Consider the following 18,854-nt stretch of genomic DNA (forward strand, 5'->3'; position numbering starts at 1 on the left):
GTTTCCACACTGTAGGGACTCTATGAGTTTCAATGAGATCACCTCCCATTCTTCTAAACTCCAGTAGAGTCCCCAACCTGTTTAACCTTTGTTCATGAGACAGTCCCTTCCTGCACTCTCTTACCTGTTCCCCAGAACTCTTGATTCCCATACACCATGTTCTCTTGTCATATAATGTATTGTACACATTGATTTCTGGCATGTTTTATTAATTTCCTTACTCTTAATTGAAAAACATCATTTGAATGTATAATATTTAGTAACAGAAAAGCAACAAAATGTTTGCAGTTTCTGTTGGGTCCCGCTAATCCTGGTCAGTTTTGAATTATTATTCATTCATGGAATGAGGGTGTTGCAGGTTAGGCAGCATTTATTGCCCGGGGGCAGTTGAGAGTCAACCAAATTTCTGTGGGTCTTGAGTTACGTGTAGTCCAGACCAGGTAACGATGGCAGCTTCGTTCCCAAAAGAACATTCAGGATCCAGATGGTTTTTTCTGACAAATTATAATGGATTCATGGTCATCATTAGACTCTTAATTCCAGATATTTATTGAATTCAAACTCCCCCATCTACAGTGGTGGGATTGGAATCTAAGTCCCCAGAACATACTGTGAGTTTCTGGAATAGCAGTCGAGAGTGTGGGGCTGGAAAAGCACAGCAGGTCAAGCAGCGTCCGAGGAGCAGGAGAATCGGCGTTTCAGGCAAAAGTCCTTCATCAGGAATGAGGCTGTGAGCTGAGGGGGCTTAGTGATAAATGGGAGGGGGAGGTGGGGCTGGGGGGAAGGTAGCTGAGAGTGTGATAGGTGGATGAAGATGGGGGCACTGGTGATAGGTCAGAGAGGGGGGTGGAGTGGATAGGTGGGAAGGAAGGTGGACAGGTAGGACTGGTCATGAGGGTGGTGCCGAGTTGGAAGGTTGGATCTGGGATAAGGTGGGGGGAGGGGAAATGAGGAAACTGGTGAAATCCACATTGATGCCATGGGGTTGGAGGGTCCCAAGGTGGAAGATGAGGTGTTCTTCTGCCTGGCGTCGGGTGGCGATGGAGGAGGCCCAGGATCTGCATGCCCTCGGCGGAGTAGGAGGGGGAGTTGAAGTGCGAGGCCATGGGGCGGTGGGGTTGGTTGGTGTGGGTGTCCTGGAGATGTTCTCTGAAATGCTCTATGAGAAGGCTGGATTAACAGCCCAGTGATAATACCACGAGACCACTGCCCCTGCATTTAGCAATGCTTGGTCCATGATGGTGGGATTGGACCACAGCATGCTGTTAGCCCTCCCCAAGTGGGACGTAGACAAAATATTTGAGGGCCACTGATCTGGAAGATGGGCTGTTTGGTCACATGGGAGTTTGGAGGAGAAAGTGAGGACTGCAGATGTTGGAGATCTGCATTCCTGAAGAAGGGCTCATGCCCGAAACGTCGAGTCTCCTGCTCCTTGGATGCTGCCTGACCTGCTGCGCTTTTCCAGCAACACATTTTCAGCACATGGGAGTATCGCTGGTCAAGAGCTGGTCCTAATTCCAGGGTTCTATGTGCATGTGTATGCCCAGGAATACTCTCTGTCTTTCTCACTTTCTCTCTCTCTCTTTCTCAAGTCATTAATGCTGTATCGGATTGAGTTGTGGTGCTTGTTTTGGTCACTCTAGAGCTGAAAATTAACCAACGGTTAATGGGGACTTGTGGAGGTGGTAGCGAAGGTGGAGTTGAACTGCTCGTAAAGTTTATGGTCATTACTTTGAGGGGTGGAACTTTCATTGTGATTACGATTTAGTTTCTAGCTTTGTTGAGCTGAAACACCAAGCCCCTATGCCTGACTGATGTGTGTTTTAGTGAAAAAAAGGCACATTTTTTCAAAGCTGTCACACTCTCTCTCTGTTCTCTATCTCTTGCATGATCTACCTCGTTAAAAGTCACACAACACCAGGTTATAGTCCAACAGGTTTAATTGGAAGCACTAGCTTTCGGAGCATCACTCCTTCCACAATCACCTGATGAAGGAGCGTCGCTCCGAAAGCTAGTGCTTCCAATTAAACCTGTTGGACTATAACCTGGTGTTGTGTGATTTTTAACTTTGTACACCCCAGTCCAACACCGGCATCTCCAAATCATGCTCTACCTCTGTCTTGTTATCTGCCTCATGGTCTCTCTCTCATGCGCTCTCTCTCATGTGCTCAACCTCTTGTGCTCTCACTCACACACACACACACACACACACCCTCTGTCTTGCTTTCTCTCCCTCTCCCTTGTGCTCTCTCTGGTATTTTCTCTCACTCTGTCTGTCACACACTCTCTCACACTTTCACTCTCGTGTGCTCTCTCTTACTCTCTCCCCTGTACGCTCTCTCACACTCTCTCTTTGGCTATCTCTCTTGCAAGTTTCTCTCAGCTGCTCTCCCTCTGGTTCTGCTCCCTCCCCTCCCCCTCCCACACATTCTTTCATGTGTTTTCTCTCTCTCCCATTGATCCTGTTGGCTTTCTCTCTCTTGTCGTCTTTTCTTCTGCCGGTGTCAAACTAATTACCAACCGTTGTGAGGTTGTAAGTGTGAGAGTCAGAGACTGTGTGGAAAATCTGGAGAGTGAAGCTGCCCAGGGAAACGAGGGGCTGACTTTCATTAAACCAGCAGCGAGCAACGACACAGGAGATCAGCTGGTAGTCATTAATTCTTTTGAACTAACCTTTTGGATGATGCCTCCATGTGGTTTAATTAAACCCAGCGAGCTGCTGTGTGAAGCAAGAGATTCCCATTAGCTGCTTGAACTTGTCGGCAGATGGGAAACAGTGAGGGGAGATGAGGAAGGCTCTCTCGGATGAGAAGAGTGCAGCTCAGCTGAAAATTTCACCTCCCCTCGTGCCTGGAATCAGCTACGGGCACGACAATCCCCATTCATAAATATTCACATCCCACACAATGCAGTCTTACATCCCTAATTTGTTTCTGATTCGCTATGTTTAATTGTGTTCGATGTCTTGCCTCTTTTTTCCCCAACACTGGCTCTGTCGCTCACCCACCATCACTAACTCTGCACTGCCCCTTGGTTGTGGCCTTGCTAGTTCATTCAGTGGGTACGTCCCTGTCCCAGTGAAATGGGGGGGGGAGGAGTGTGGCAGGAGGCTGGAACAACAGCAGGCCGGGCAGCACCAGGTGGTGGAGAAGTCGTTGTTTCGGCTCTAACCCTCCTTTAGGTCCCTGGGAGGAAAGTCGACTTCTCCACCTCCTGATGCTGCCTGGCCTGCTGTGTCCTTCCAGCCTCCTGCTTGTTTATCCTGGATTCCAGTGTCTGCAGTTTTCTTGACTCTAACTGTGAAATGGGGACCAGGTCTGAGTTGGCATTGACGATGTGCCTCTTGACTTACCTTTGTCCCTTTTCCCATATTTCAGAACCAGGATTCTTGCCTTCACTTCCCCTGGGCCCAGCTATCCTAACAGATTGGAGGAGCAAATTACTGCAGAGGCTGGAATCTGCGGATCACAGTGGGTCAGGCAGCACCCCTGGCAAGAGAACAAGCTAACGCTTCAAAGCTAGATGACTCTCCTTGGCTGTTCTCCCACAGTCATAGAGTCACAGAGTCATAGAGATGTACAGCATGGAAACAGACCCTTCGGTCCAACCCGTCCATGCCGACCAGATATCCCAACCCAATCTAGTCCCACCTGCCAGCATCCGGCTCATATCCCTCCAAACCCTTCCTATTCATATACCCATCCAAATGCCTCTTAAATGTTGCAATTGTACCAGCCTCTGGCAGCTCACTCTATACACACACCACCCTCTGCATGAAAAAGTTCCCCCTTAGGTCTCTTTTATATCTTTCCCCTCTCACCCTAAACCTATGCTCTCTAGTTCTGGACTCCCCGATCCCAGGGAAAAGACTTTGCCTATTTATCCTATCCATGCCCCGCCAACCCTCTGTCAACCTGTAATACTCTTCCTCTACTTCTGCTAAGTCCTGTTCAGCCTTTGTGCTTGCCAACCTTCATTGCTTGACTGGGTGGCACAGTGGCTCAGTGGTTAGCACTGCTGCCTAACAGCACCAGGGTCCCAGGTTCAATTCCAGCCTTGGGCGATTGTCTGGGTGGAGTTTGCATATTCTCCCCGTGTCTGCATGGGGTTTCTCCCACAGTTCTAAGATATGTGGATTGGCTATGCTACGTTGCTCCATAACATCTAGGGATGTATATCAGGGTGGGGGGTGGGATAATCTTCAGAGAGTTGGTGTGAACATAGAACAGTACAGGCCCTTTGGCCCTCGATGTTGCACTGACCTGTGGAACCAATCTGAAGCCCATCTATCTGACACTATTCCGCTTTCATCCATATGGACTTGAGAGTGTGTTGCAGGACAAGCACAGCAGGTCAGACAGCTTCGGAGGACTAGGAGAATTGATGTTTCGGGCGTAAGCCCTTCATCAGGAATGAAAATATCATTCCTGATGAAGGGCTTATGCCCAAAATATCAATTCTCCTGCTCCTTGGATGCTGCCTAACCTGCTGTGCTTTTCCAGCACCACACTCTCGACTCTGATCTCCAGCATCTGCAGTCCTCGCTTTCTCCTATCCATATGGACTTGTTGGGCAGAATGGCCTGCTTCCACGCTGTTGGGATTGTATAAAAGAGGGAGACAATGTCTTGATTTTTCAAATTCTTATCCTGGGTTTCAAATCCCTCAATGGCTTCGCTATTCTCTTCCCACCTGGAATCTCCTCCAATCTCTGCCATTCTCTCATTCTGACCTTTTCTGCATCCCTGATTCCCGTTGCTTCACCATTGGAGGCTGTGCCTTGAACTGCTTGAGCATTCCCTCTCTCCCTCTAGATGCAAGAAAGAGGAAGGTACAGTTTTAGATTGAAAAAGGCACCAAGGGTTATGGGGAGAAAGCAGGAAAATGGCATTGAGCTGGAACATCAGCCATGATCATATTGAGTGGCGGAACATGTTTGAAGGGCTGAATGGCCTACAGCTGCTCCTCATTCCTACTTCTGTGTCCCCCTCTCTCACCCCGTAGGGGTCAGAGTTTAAGGATACATGGTCGGCCTGAGATGTTGAGAAATGTCTTCACCTAGAGGGTGGGGATCCTGTGGAATTCTCTGCCACAGAAAGTGGTTGAGGTCAAAACATTGGATATTTTCAAGGAGTTGAATACAGTTCCTAGGGCTAAAGGGTGTGGGGAGAAAACAGCAGGAACAGGGACTGAGTTGGATGATCAACCATGGTTATAGTTTTATTCATTCACAGAATGTGGGCATTGCTAATCCCTAATTGCCCAGAGGGTAGCCGAGAGTCACCAACATTGCTGTGGGTCTGGAGTCAGGTGTAGGCCAGACCGGATAAGAATGGCAGTTTCCTTCCCCTAAAGGGCTTTAATGAACAAGATAAATTTTCCTGACAATGGATTCAGGGTCATCATTAGACATTAAATTTCAGATTTTTGTTGAATTCAAATTCCACCATCAGTTTTGGCAGGATTTGAACCCACATCATGAGAGTTCTCTCAGTTATTAGAACATAGAAAAGTACAGCAGAACAGGCCCTTAGGCCCACGATGTTGCGCTGAGGTTTAATCCTAATGTAAAATATAATAACCTAACCTACGCACCCTTCAACTCACTGCTATCCATGCGCATGTCCAGCAGTCGCTTAAATGTCCCTAATGACTGCTTCCACCACCACAGCTGGCAACACATTCCATGCATTCACAACTCTCTGCATAAAGAACCTACCTCTGATGTCTCCTCTATACATTTCTCCTAATATCTTAAAACTATGACCCCTTGTGCCAGTCAATCCTGCCCTGGGGAAAAGTCTCTGGCTACTGGCTCTATCTATTCTTCTCATTATCTTGTATACCTCAATCAGGTCTCCTCTCTTCCTCCTTCTCTCCAGAGAGAAAAGTCTGAGCTTATTCAACTTTTCTTCATAGGGCAAGTCCTCCAGTCCAGGCAGCATCCTGGTAAACCTTCTTTGCACCCTCTCCATAGTCTCTGTATCTTTCCTATAGTAGGGCGACCAGAACTGGACACAATATTCCAAGTGTGGCCTCACCAGGGTTTTGTAGAGCTGTAGCAAAACCTTGTGGCTCTTAAACTCGATCCCCCTGTTAATGAAAGCCAAAACACCATATGCCTTCTTAACAACCCTATCCACTTGGATGGCAACTTTGAGGGATCTATGTACTTGCATACCCAGATCCCTGCATTCCTCCACACTGCCAAGAATCCTGTCTGTAATTCTATATTCAGCATTCGGGTTTGACCTTCCAAAATGCATCACTTCGCATTTATCCAGGTTGAACTCCATCTGCCATTTCTCAGCCCAGCTCTGCATCCTGTCTGTCACGCTCAGCCTGCAATGGCCCTCGATACTATCGATGACACCTCCAACCTTACTAATTTACTAACCCACCCCTCAACCTCCTCATCCAAGTCATTTATAAAAACTACAAAGAGCAGAGGCCCAAGAACAGAGCCCCGCAGGACCCTACTCATCACTGACCTCCAGGCAAAATACTTTCCATCTACAACCACTCTCTGCCTTCTGTCAGCTAACCAATTCTGAATCCAGATAGCCAAATCTCCCACTATATCCCATACTTCCTGACTTTATGAATGAGCCTACCATGGGGAACCTTATCAAATGCCTTGCTGAAGTCGATATACACCACATCCACTTCTCGACAGTCATCGACCTGGCTTGACACCTCCTCAAAGAACTCCATAAGGTTTGTGAGGCATGACCTGCCTCTCACAAAGCCATGCTGATTGCCTTTAATCACACTATGCTTTTCCAAATAGTCTTAAATCCTCTCCCTCAGAATTCTTTCCAAAACTTTGCTGACCACAGACGTAAGACTAACTGGTCTGTAATTGCCAGGGATTTTCCTGTTGCCCTTCTTGAAAAGTGGAACAACATTCGCCTCCTTCCAATCCTCTGATACGACTCCCATGGAGAGTGAGGAAGCAAAGATCCTCACCAGCGGCTTAGCAACCTCCTTTCTCGCTTCCCAGAGCAGCCTCTGATATATCTGGTCTGGCCCTGGGGACTTATCAATCTTAATGTTTTCAAAAATTTCCAGCACATCAACTTCATCAATTTTAATCTTGTCAAACCTATATCCCAACTATTAATCTAGCAATGATGCCACTAGGACATCACCTCCCTGGGGGGGTTGCAAAACTGAGCAGTTCTTGGATTGGGATAGGGTCACAGATCATGAAGTGCTGACAAGCATCCTCTATTCCTCATATCCAGAGATAAAAATCCAAAGAATGTGAATTTAGTTTTTATTTCGTCAGCACTACCGATACTAGTGATCTGATAATCATCTCACCATCACTACCAACACGAGTGATCTGATAGTGATCTGACTATCACTACCAACACTAGTGATCTGATAGTGATCTCACTATCACTACCAACACTAATGATCTGATAGTCATCTCACCATCACTACCAACACTAGTGATCTGATAGTCATCTCACCATCACTACCAACACTAGTGATCTCACTATCACTACAAACACTAATGATCTGATAGTGATCTCACTATCACTACTAACACTAATGATCTGATAGTCATCTCACCATCACTACCAACACTAGTGATCTAACTATCACTACAAACACTAATGATCTGATAGTGATCTGACTATCACTACCAACACTAGTGATCTGTTAGTGATCTCACCATCGCTACCAACACTAGTGATCCGATAGTGATCTCACTATCACTATCAACACTAGTGATCCGATAGTGATCTCACTATCACTATCAACACTAATGATCCGATAGTGATCTCACCATCACTACCAACATTCTGGGGAATACCAAGGATTGGTTACCGAACTCGACATAGCCGTTGAGTTGTAAATACAGCTTACTGAATAAATACTATGGTCACGAGAGCAGGTCAAAGACAGGTGACTAACTCACCTCATGACTCCTCAAGTCAGGAATGTGATGGAATACTTTTGACTTGCCTGAAGGAGAGCAACTCCAACAACACTCAAGGAACTCGACCCTTTCCCAGGATGAAGCAGCCTGTTTGATCAGGAACCTACCGAACACCATCGTCGTTTCCTTACTCCATCAACTAACCCACGAGGCAGTAGTGTGTGTCATCTGCAAGATGTGCTGTAGCAGTTTGACAAAGCTTCTTTGACAGCACCTTCCAAAACCACGACCACTTCCATCTAGAAGGACAAGGGCAGCAGAAACATTGGAACACCATCCCCTGCAAGTTCCCCTCCAAGCCACTCACCATCCTGACTTGGAAATATATTGTCAGTTCCTTCTCTGTCACTGGGTCAGAATCCTGGAATTCCCACCTTAAGGGGATTGTGGGCCAACCTATAACACAAGGACTGCAGCGGGTCAAGAAGACCCCACCTCCACCTTCTCAAGGGCTAGTGAAGATGTACAATAAATGCTGGGCCAGCCAATGACTCTCATGTGTCATTGAAGGAACTAAACAAAATGGAAAGGTTGTGCAATTGAAACCCCCTTTTATTCCACATTCAGTTTCCACTGGCTATTTATTTGCAGCAATGTGTGGAAGCCTGGTCTTTAGTTACTAGACATTGCAGGGCAATCCTCAAGAGGTGACAAGCCTACATGGCTCATAGTTGGGTCTGGTGATTTATTGCCAGGGTTGGAGGATTTGAGCGATCAGGAGAGGCTGAACAGGCTGGGGCTGTTTTCCCTACAGCGTCGGAGGCTGAGGGGTGACCTTATAGAGGTTTAAAAACTCACGAGGGGCATGAATAAGGTGAATAGTCAAGGTCTTTTTCCTAGGGTAGGGGGAATCCAAAACTAAAGGGCATAGGTTTAGGGTGAGAGGGGAAAGATCTAAAAAAGACCTAAGGGGCAACTTTTTCCCGCAGAGGGTAGTGCGTGTAAGAGATGATCTGCCAGAGGAAGTGGTAGTGGCTGGAACAATTGCAACATTTAAAAGGCATCTGGATGGGTATATGATTAGGAAGGGTTTGGAGGGATATGGACCAAACCTGGGACTAGATTAAATTAGGATATCTGGTCAGCATAGACGAGTTGGACCGAAGGGTCTATTTCTGTGCTGTATATCGCTATGTCTCTCTGATTCTGTGCCGGCCAAATGCCTTGCTCAAGTTGACACTGTTATGTGCTTTTAAAATCTGTTTTTGAAAACGTCACTGTGGAAATAGAATAATCAGTCTTGTGACTCTTCTGTCAGATAAATTGGTTGAAGAAGTTTATGCGGGATGACCTTTTTATTCTCTCCTTTATCAAATGTTTAGCTCAATCAACAAATAGACCACAGCCTGAGTGCAAGAGGTTAGTTCATCACCAAAACAAATGCCGTCAATGGTTTCATTTTCCCACTTATATAGGGCAAAGTTACTCCTCATGAAACAATTATGTTGAATGACTGAGAGATAAAACAGGATATTTGCATAGCCTGCACAAAGGCAACTCCCAGAGTACAAACACCAGAGCAGTATTTATTTAAATAATTCAGTTAGCCTATTATTGCACAGCCCTCTGGGAGTCAACATAACAGTTCAACACTGGCTGTAATTACTGAGTTTGCATTTTCAATGATTAAGAGAACTCTATTAATCAAAATAAAAGTACCTCTTTATAGCGGAGGCAGTTGATGCCAGTGGGAGGACACGTTCAATATTGAGGATATGTTGCTGCTTCCAGTATCTGCAGTGTCCCTGTCTCACCTCCAAGTCAGAGGTCAGAGGTTTGGGTCCCACTCCCAGAGTGTTGAGTGCCCATCCAGAGCAGTCCTAAGGTGAAGGTGGCATCCTGTCTGCTCCCTTGCATGGATTTAAATGGTCACATGACACTGTTTTGAAGAAATGCAGGGGCAATAATTACTGTCATGCTTCACATTAAGCCCAGTGTAGATGTGTTTAAAACAGCTTATCTCATCATGGACTTGGTGCTTTTAGTGGGAGCTGGCCATGCACAAATTGTTCTGTACATTGCCCCATGAATATACTTCACAAGTACTGCATTGGCTGTCTAAGGGATTTGGGAGATCTGGGCATTGGATAAATCGCAAACCTCCCTTCCTCACAGAGTCACCAACTGGAACTGGGACAAAGTTTCCTGGAAAACGCGCTCCCAGAATTTTTTGGGGTGATGTTGGAAATTTGGTTCCCTGAAAATACGGGGTGTCTGTATGATGTGTGGTGCTGGAAAAGCACAGCAGGTCAGGCAGCATCTGAGGAGCCGGAGAGTCGACATTTCGGGCAAAAGCCCTTCATCAGGAATGAGGCTTGTGGGTCAATGGGGGCTGAGAGATAAATGGGAGGGGGTGGGGTTAGAGGGGAGGTAGCTGGGAATGCAATAGATAGATGAAGGTGGGGGAGAAGGTGATAGGTCGGAGAGGAGGGTGGAGCGGAGAGATGGGAAAGGTGATGGACAGGTCAGGACGGTGGTACCGGGTTGGAGGCTTGGGACTGGGATTAGGTGGGGGAGGGGAAATGAGGAAACTGTTGAAATCCACATTGAACCCATGTGGTTGGAGGGTCCCAAGGCGGAATATGAGGTGCCACCCTCTTGACCTGTCCATCACCTTTGCCATCTCTCCGCTCCACCCTTCTCTCCAACCTATCACCCTCTCCCTTACCTTCATCTACTATTGCATTCCCAGTTACCTTCCCTCTAGACCCACCCCCCCCCCTCCCATTTATCTCTCAGCCTCCCACCCTACAATCCTCATTCCTGATGAAGGGTTTATGCCCGAAATGCCGATTTTCCTGCTCCTCGGATGCTGCCTGACCTGCTGTGTTTTTCCAGCACCACACTCGACTCTGATCTCCAGTATCTGCACTCCTCACTTTCTACTATAGACTAGTTAGTCTGACCTCAGTGGTGGGAAAGATGCTGCAGTCAATTATAAAGGATGAAATTACAACACATCTGGATAGCAGTAACAGGATAGGTCAGAGTCAGCATGGATTTATGAAGGGAAATCATGCTTGACTAATCTTCTGGAATTTTTTGAGGATGTAACTCTGAAGATGGACAAGGGAGATCCAGTGGACTTTCAGAAAGCCTTTGATAAAGTCCCACATAAGAGGTTAGTGAGCAAAATTAGGATGCATGGTATTGGGGGCAAAATACGGACTTGGATTGAAAATTGGTTGGCTGACAGGAAACAAAGAGTAGTGATAATCAGCTCCCTTTCGGAATGGCAGGCGGTGACCAGTGGGGTACCACAGGGATCAGTGCTAGGACCGCAGCTTTTTACAATATATATTAATGATATAGAAGATGGGCCTCCTTCACATTCCTGAAGAAGGGCCTGTGCCCGAAACGTCGAATCTCCTGTTCCCTGGATGCTGCCTGACCTGCTGTGCTGTTCCAGCAATAAAGTTTCAACTATAGAAGATGGTATTAATAGTAACATTAGCAAATTTGCTGATGATACAAAGCTGGGTGGCAGGGTGAAATGTGAGGAGGATGTTAGGAGATTACAGGGTGACCTGGACAGGCTAGGTGAGTGGACAGATGCATGGCAGATGCAGTTTAATGTGAATAAATGTGTGGTTATCCAGGAACAGGAAGGCAGATTTCGACCTAAATGGAGTCAAGTTAGGTAAAGGGGCAGTACAGAGAGATCTGGGTGTTCTTGTACATCAGTCAATGAAAGCAAGCATGTAGGTACAATAGGCACTGAAGAAAGCTAATAGCATGCTGGCCTCCATAACAAGAGGGATTGAATATAGAAGCAAAGAGGTTCTTCTGCAGCTGTACAGGGCCCTGGTGAGACCGCACCTGGAATATTGTGTGCAGTTTTGGTCCTGAAATTGGAGGAAAGAGGGGACGAGGGGAAAGCAGTAGATGTGGTGTATATGGATTTTAGTAAGGCGTTTGATAAGGTTCCCCATGGTAGACTACTGCAAAAAATACGGAGGTATGGCATTGAGGGTGAGTTGGAGGTTTGGATTAGGAGTTGGCTGGCTGGAAGAAGACAGAGGGTAGTGGTTGATGGCAAAGGTTCATCTTGGAGTGCTGTCACTAGCGGTGTTCCACAAGGATCTGTTTTGGGACCATTGCTGTTTGTCATTTTTATAAATGACCTGGAGGAGGGGTTAGAAGGTTGGGTGAGCAAGTTTGCGGATGATACGAAAGTCGGAGGAGTGGTAGACAGTGAGGAAGGATGTGGCAGGTTACAGCGGGATATTGATAAGCTGCAGAACTGGGCAGAAAGGTGGCAAATGGAGTTCAATATAGCTAAGTGTGAGGTGATTCATTTTGGTAAGAGTAATAAAAAGATGGGGTACTGGGCTAACGGTCGGATACTTGGTAGTGTGGATGAGCAGAAAGATCTTGGTGTCCATGTACACAAATCTTTGAAAGTTGCCACCCAGGTAAATAGTGCGGTGAAGAAGGCATATGGCGTACTGGCTTTTATTGGTAGAGGAATTGAGTTCCGGAGTACTGAGGTAATGTTGCAGTTGTATAAGACTCTGGTGCGGCCGCATCTGGAGTATTGTGTGCAGTTTTGGTCCCCATACTATAGGAAGGATGTGGAGGCACTGGAACGGGTGCAGAGGAGGTTTACCAGGATGTTGCCTGGTATGGTAGGAAGATCGTATGAGGAAAGGCTGAGGCACTTGGGGCTGTTTTCATTGGAGAAAAGAAGGTTTAGGGATGACTTGATAGAGGTGTACAAGATGATTAGGGGTTTAGATAGGGTCGACAGTGAGAATCTTTTTCCACGTATGGAGTCAGCTATTACAAGGGGGCGTAGCTTTAAATTAAGGGGTGGTAGGTATAGGACAGATATTAGGGGTAGATTCTTTACTCAGCGAGTCGTGAGTTTATGGAATGCCCTGCCAGTAGCAGTGGTGGACTCTCCTTAATTATGGGCATTTAAGCGGGCATTGGATAGGTATATGGAGGATAGTGGGCTAGTGTAGGTTAGGTGGGCTTGGATCGGCGCAACATCGAGGGCCAAAGGGCCTGTACTGCGCTGTATTCTTCTATGTTCTATGTTCTAAAGACTTTCTGGCTATTGAGGGAGTGCAGCGTAGGTTCACGAGGTCAATTCCCAGAATGGCGGGACTATCTTACATTGAAAGATTGGAGCGACTGGGCTTGTATATGCTTGATTTTAGAAGGCTGAGAGGAGATCTGATTGAGACGTATAAGATTATTAAAGGATTGGACACTCTGGAGGCAGGAAGCAGTTTCCGCTGATGGGTGAGTCCCGAACCAGAGGACACAGTTTAAAAATAAGGGGTAGGCCATTTAGAACAAAGTTGAGGAGAAACGTCTTCACCCAGAGAGTGGTGGGTGTGTGGAATGCTCTGCCCCAAAGGGCAGTGGAGGCCAAGTCTCTGGATACTTTCAAGAAAGAGTTGGATAGAGCTCTCAAAGATAGTGGAATCAAGGGTTATGGGGATAAGGCAGGATATGGCAGATGGTGGAAATTAGAAATCAATTCATAAATCTGGTATTGAAACCTAGTCTCGTTGACGTTTACCATGAAACTAGTATTGTTCGTTGTAAAAACCCATCTGGTTTATGAATTACTGATGAAATCTGTCTGCCTTACCTGGTGTGGCCTATGTTTGACTCCAAACCCGTTGCAATATGGTTACTCTCAATTGCCGTCCATTTTGGAAAGGTAAATCAGGGCACGACTTAAACACTTAATGATAATGTCCTGGGGAGTGTTGGTGAACAAAAAGACCTTGGAGTGCAAGTTCATAGTTCCTTGAAAGTAGAGTTGCGGGTAGATAGGATATTGAAGAAGGTGTTTGTTATGCTTGCCATTAGTCAGTGCATTGTGTATAGGCGTCGGGAGGTCATGTTGCGGCTGTACAGGATTTTGGTTAGGGTACTTTTGGAATACCGTGTACAATTCTTGTCTCCCTGCTATAGGAAGGATGTTCAGAAACTTGAAAGGGTTCAGAAAAGATCTGCAAGGATGTTACCAGGATTGGAGGTTTTGAGAATATAGCAAAAGGCTGAAAAGGCTGGGGCTGTTTTCCCTGGAGCATCGGAGGCTGAGGGGTGACCTTATAGAGGCTTATAAAATCATGAGGAACATGGATAGGGTAAATACTCAAGGTCTTTTCCCCAGAGAGTTTAAGTGAAAGTTAAGAGGGGAAAAGTTTAAAAGGTACATAAGGGGTAACGTTTTCATGCAGATGGTGGTGTGTGTATCAAGTGATCTGTGTTTCAGAGGAAGTGGTGGAGGCTGCTATAATTACAACATTTAAAAGGTATCTAGATGATTATTTGACTGGATTAGATTCCCTACAGTGTGGAAACAGGCCATTTGGCCCAACAAGTCCACATAGACCCTCCAAAGAGTAACACACCCAGTCTCATTCCCACAACCTATATTTACCCCTGACTAATACACCTAATGCTATGGGCAATTTAGCATGGCCAATTCACCTGACCTGACCTTTTGGACTGTGGGAGGAAACTGGAGCACTTGGAGGAAACCCACGCAGACATGGGGAGAATGTGCAAACTCCACACAGACAATCACCCAGGGCTGGAATTGAACCTGGATGCCTGGTGCTGTGAGGTAGTGGTGCTAACCACTGTGCCACCATGCTACCCATGAATAGGAAGGGTTTAGAGGGACATGGGGCAAATACTGGCAGATGGGACTAGATTAATTTCAGATGTCTAGTCGGCATGGACAAGTTGGACCGAAGAGTCTGTTTCCAAGCTGTATGACTCTAAGTGGCCCTAGTAAGGAACTCAGTTCCAGGTCGGTCTGCGATGGGCGTCCCGTTAAAGAATTAAATAAAATGAACCAGGTGAATGTAGCTGTCAAGTTGTGCACAGCAAGATCCACAAACAACCAAAATGAGCTAAATGACCGGCTGATCCACTTTGCTGATGGGGTTTGGGAAAGGATGTATGTGGCTTGTCCCCATTTTTTAAACATTGATGCATGATCTTTGATACCTTCAGTGACAGAGAGGACATTGGTTGAGCTAATCTTTGCCATGCTCTTACAACAATGACACTTTGGTTTTGTCTTACTTTCAGCCTTTGCAAATTGATGATAATTTCTGTGGACAAGATTTTAATCAGCCGCTGGGTGGCACAACGCTAGTGGAGGGCATTCCGCTGTTTATTGACAAAGAGGATGGTATGACCTCCATCGCTGCCTATGACTACAGGGGCCACACGGTCGCCTTTTTTGGGACCAGAAGTGGAAAGATGAAAAAGGTAAGATTTTATTTTTCGGATTGAGGTCCTGAACTAGTAAATGCGTTTCTGTTTTGAAACAAATTCTTTTACATTGTGGTAAGATGAGCAGCTTGCAGAATGGAGAATTTGAGTGGGATTGGAGTGGAGATTGATTTCCCTCTGGTTGTGCAGATGGGTTGTAAGCACTGATTGGATGTATTCCTGGACACCCCTACCATTGGTCCATCTGATTCAACCATCAAGGTGTCCCATAGCCAATTGGAAAACAGGATCCTCATTACCTGATGATGTTGACTATTTGTTTGTCAAACAGTTCTTTTATCCCATTGATAACTAATATTGGAAACAATAAAAGAAAATTAAATATTACTGACAAAAATGACACATGCTGTCAAAACAACATCTTGACCAATTGGGGTGGAGTTGCTAACTAGTCAGCAACCATTTCACATGAGCCAACCAATTATCACCCTTTTCTCATGCTGTATAAATTGGCGTTTCCTTTGAATTTTGGCATTTTTGCATCTGTCCTGGTAAGTGCAAGATGAAAATCTATGACAGCATGTTCCTTCTTTTGTCAATATTTGAGATGACAAGAGACCATGAAGCTTCCAGTGATTATTCTTCTGGGATCTTACTCCTGGCAGAGCCCTGGCTATTAATCTCATGGCACTCCAGGAAAATCCTGGAGAGTTGGAAAACCAGAGCGGTGTGGAATATAAATGTGAAGTGTTGACATGAGCATGGTGTGACATTGATCGAAGGTTTCTCCCCACATCGAGTATTTGGCAGATGCTTGAGATCTGGCTGATACAGGAGTGTGTGTTGAATGCTTTGGCTGAGGAGGTGATGCCGTTAATCTTTGTGTGTGTCACTCCTGTGTGTCTGTACTCAGGAAACCTGGTTGGCGAAGAGTCAAGAGGCATTTGATTAGTGGTTGTGGTTAGGCTGTGTTTGTACAACTCTGGTGAACTGCACTCCTAATGTAATGAGATGACTTTTGCTTTTCACTTAACAAAGGCTGTGGAGGTAACTTGATGTGCAAAAACAATGAAATAACAGCAGAAGTCGACCATTCGGCCCCTCAAGCCTTCTCCACCATCTAATAAATCCATGGCCAACCTCCTTCTTAAATGTATCATCCGCATAGCCATTAATGCCCAGCCTTTTTTGTGGGATGTCGATGAGCCAGCCTTTATTGCCCATCCCTAGTTGTCCTTCAGAAGGTTGGGGTGAGCTGCCTCCTTGAGCCACTGCAGTCTATGTGACCCACAATGCCTTTAGGGAGGAAATTCCAGGATTTTCCAGATTCTCAATTACAGCGAAGGAATGGCGATATACTTGCAAGTCAGGATTGTGAGTGGCTCGGAGGGGAACCTGCAGGGGGTGGTGTTCCCATGCACCTCGTTGAATCATAGTCATACAGCATGGAAACAGACCCTTCGGTCCAACTTGTCTATGCCAACCATGTTTCCCAAACTAAACTAGTCCCATTTGTCTGCGTTTGGCCCATATCCCTCCTAACCTTTCCTATTCAGGTACCTGTCCAAATGTCTTGTCAATATTGTAAGTGCACCTGCATGTACCATGTCCTCTGTTAGTTTATTCCATATCTGCTGCCCTTGACTTTGTAGATATTCAAAACTGCAGGTTTGGAAAGTGCAGTTGAAGTAACTTTGGTGAATTGCTTCAATGGATCTTGTAGATGGTACACACTGTTGTGACTGAGCGTGGGTGGAGGAGGGGGCAGATGTGGGAGGTGGTTGGTGAGGAAGCAATGCAAGGGAACTGCTTTCTCCCATATGTTGGTTGAGAATCTTTGGTATTGCAGCTGAAACAACAGTTTAGTTGGCTGGAATGTAGCACTCTCTGCTAGAAACAGCAGTGGGAGCAATAGCCTTTCAAAGGGAAGTGGATAAATAAGGAAGAATGTGAGATGGAATGGAAAATATAAGCGAATTGGATGAACTGTTCAGTTTCCAGCGAGGCACAGAGTGCTGATGGACTGTTCTGTGCCCATTCTCTAGTTGTACCTGATTCTGGACTGAGGTATGCAGATGGAAATGTATTCTGAATTAGTCCCAGTGGTGTTCATTTGTACACATTCGTGACCTGCTCCTCACATCATGTACCAAACTCAGCTGTCGTATCAAACTTTAGGTTGTGGCATGGGGGGTCTGAGTCACCGCATGGGAAAAAAAAACAAAGATAAAGATTTCCAAGGCTTCGGGGGAGGGTATTGACTTGAGCTCATTGTGAATGAGTGAGTGGATTACAGATTGTGAGCTCAAACGAGCCAGTTGGATTGCAGCCTCTGGAGCCTAGTGCAGGCCTCAAGCCTGTGTTGGTGGTGGTTGAGGATGGAGAAGGGGCTCACACTCAGGCCCCTGAGCCTGCGTGAAGGAGGGTGTGCTGGAATGTAGGCCTCAGGCCTGTCCTAGTGGTGGTTGGGGATGGAAAAGGCGCTCACACTGAGGCCCCTGAGGTGGCGTGAAGGAGGTGGTGCTGGAATGCAGGCCTCAGGCCTGTGCAGGTTGCAGGCCTTGAGCTCATTGCCTGCATCCTGCATTTTCTATACTGACCCTCTTGGGTTGACTTACAGTCAGGATAGCCAATTTGCTAGTATGACTGAAGTTTTTCTGTGACTTTCAGTTTTAAAAATGACGTTAAAGATAATTAAAGCCAGCCTGCTTTAGTTGGGCCGCTCAGTTTCGATGGAAAACAGTTATCTTCCTGAACAGAAACAGATGTTTTGGAACATTCCACATAAGCTACATCCCTGTATTGTAATTGCATATTCTGCACTGGAATACGTTGCAGTCTCTGCACAGACTGGGTAAGGCCTTGTGAATAGACCCACTGTCATGTTATGGGGAAGGCCGAGAATTGGAGGTGTAAGTCAAAGGAGTTGGGAGTGACATACACCAATTAGCATTAAATTTCACTTAATTTCCCAACTCCTTCCCTCTCCCTTGTAATGTGGAATGCAAATAGCAGGTTTATTGTAGCTGAGTGGTGTGGGAGACATGTGTCTAGCTGGGCTCAGGTATTTTTTTCCCTTATCAGCCCCGCCCCATGAGAGTCTTGTTGCGCGGTCATGTCTCTTTCAATTACTCAGTTGCCTCACCTGAGACTCTTACATCACCGATGGATCAGACCGGACTCCGTTCACTGGAGTTTAGAAGAATGAGGGGGAATCTTATAGAAACCTGTAAAATTCTAACTAGACTAGACAGAGTAAACACAGGAAAGATGTTCCTGATGAATGGGGAGTCCAGACCAGGGGTTGCAGCCGAAGGATACGAGGTAGGACTGAGATGAGGAGAAATATCTTCACCCTGAGAGTGTGGAGCCTGTGGAAATCTCTGCCATAGAAAGCAGATGAGGCCAAAACATTGACTGTTTTCAAGAAAGAGATGGATGTAGCACTTAGGGGTCAAAGGGTATGGGGAAAAGGTGAGAACAGGGACTGAGTGGAAGCATCAGTCAGGATCATATTGAATGATGGTGCAGGTTTAAAAAGGCTGAATGGCCTAATCCTGTTCCTATTTTCTATGTTCCATGGATACTACACGGATCCAGAGGACCTGAAGCTAATCACCCAGGGAAGGTGAGCTCACATCCTGTCATTGCTGCTTCAGAATCTGGAATATTAAAAGTTGGTGTGAGCCAGA

General features: G+C 46.1%; 1 protein-coding gene across 2 annotated transcripts in view; it reads left to right on the top strand.

Annotated features, from left to right (window-relative positions):
• Window positions 1-18,854, top strand: part of LOC122558816 (plexin-A1-like) — a 588,446-nt gene that overhangs the window by 85,765 nt on the left and 483,827 nt on the right. For both annotated transcript variants that reach the window (XM_087994072.1, XM_087994073.1), the window contains exon 3: window positions 15,016-15,198. In XM_087994072.1, coding sequence (XP_087850198.1) covers window positions 15,016-15,198 — 183 coding nt within the window. The remainder of the gene's footprint in view (window positions 1-15,015; window positions 15,199-18,854) is intronic.

This window comes from Chiloscyllium plagiosum, unplaced genomic scaffold (genome assembly GCF_037043375.1).
Source record: "Chiloscyllium plagiosum isolate Xiang-an unplaced genomic scaffold, Cpla_swu_hap1 HiC_scaffold_14, whole genome shotgun sequence".
NCBI lineage: Eukaryota > Metazoa > Chordata > Chondrichthyes > Orectolobiformes > Hemiscylliidae > Chiloscyllium > Chiloscyllium plagiosum.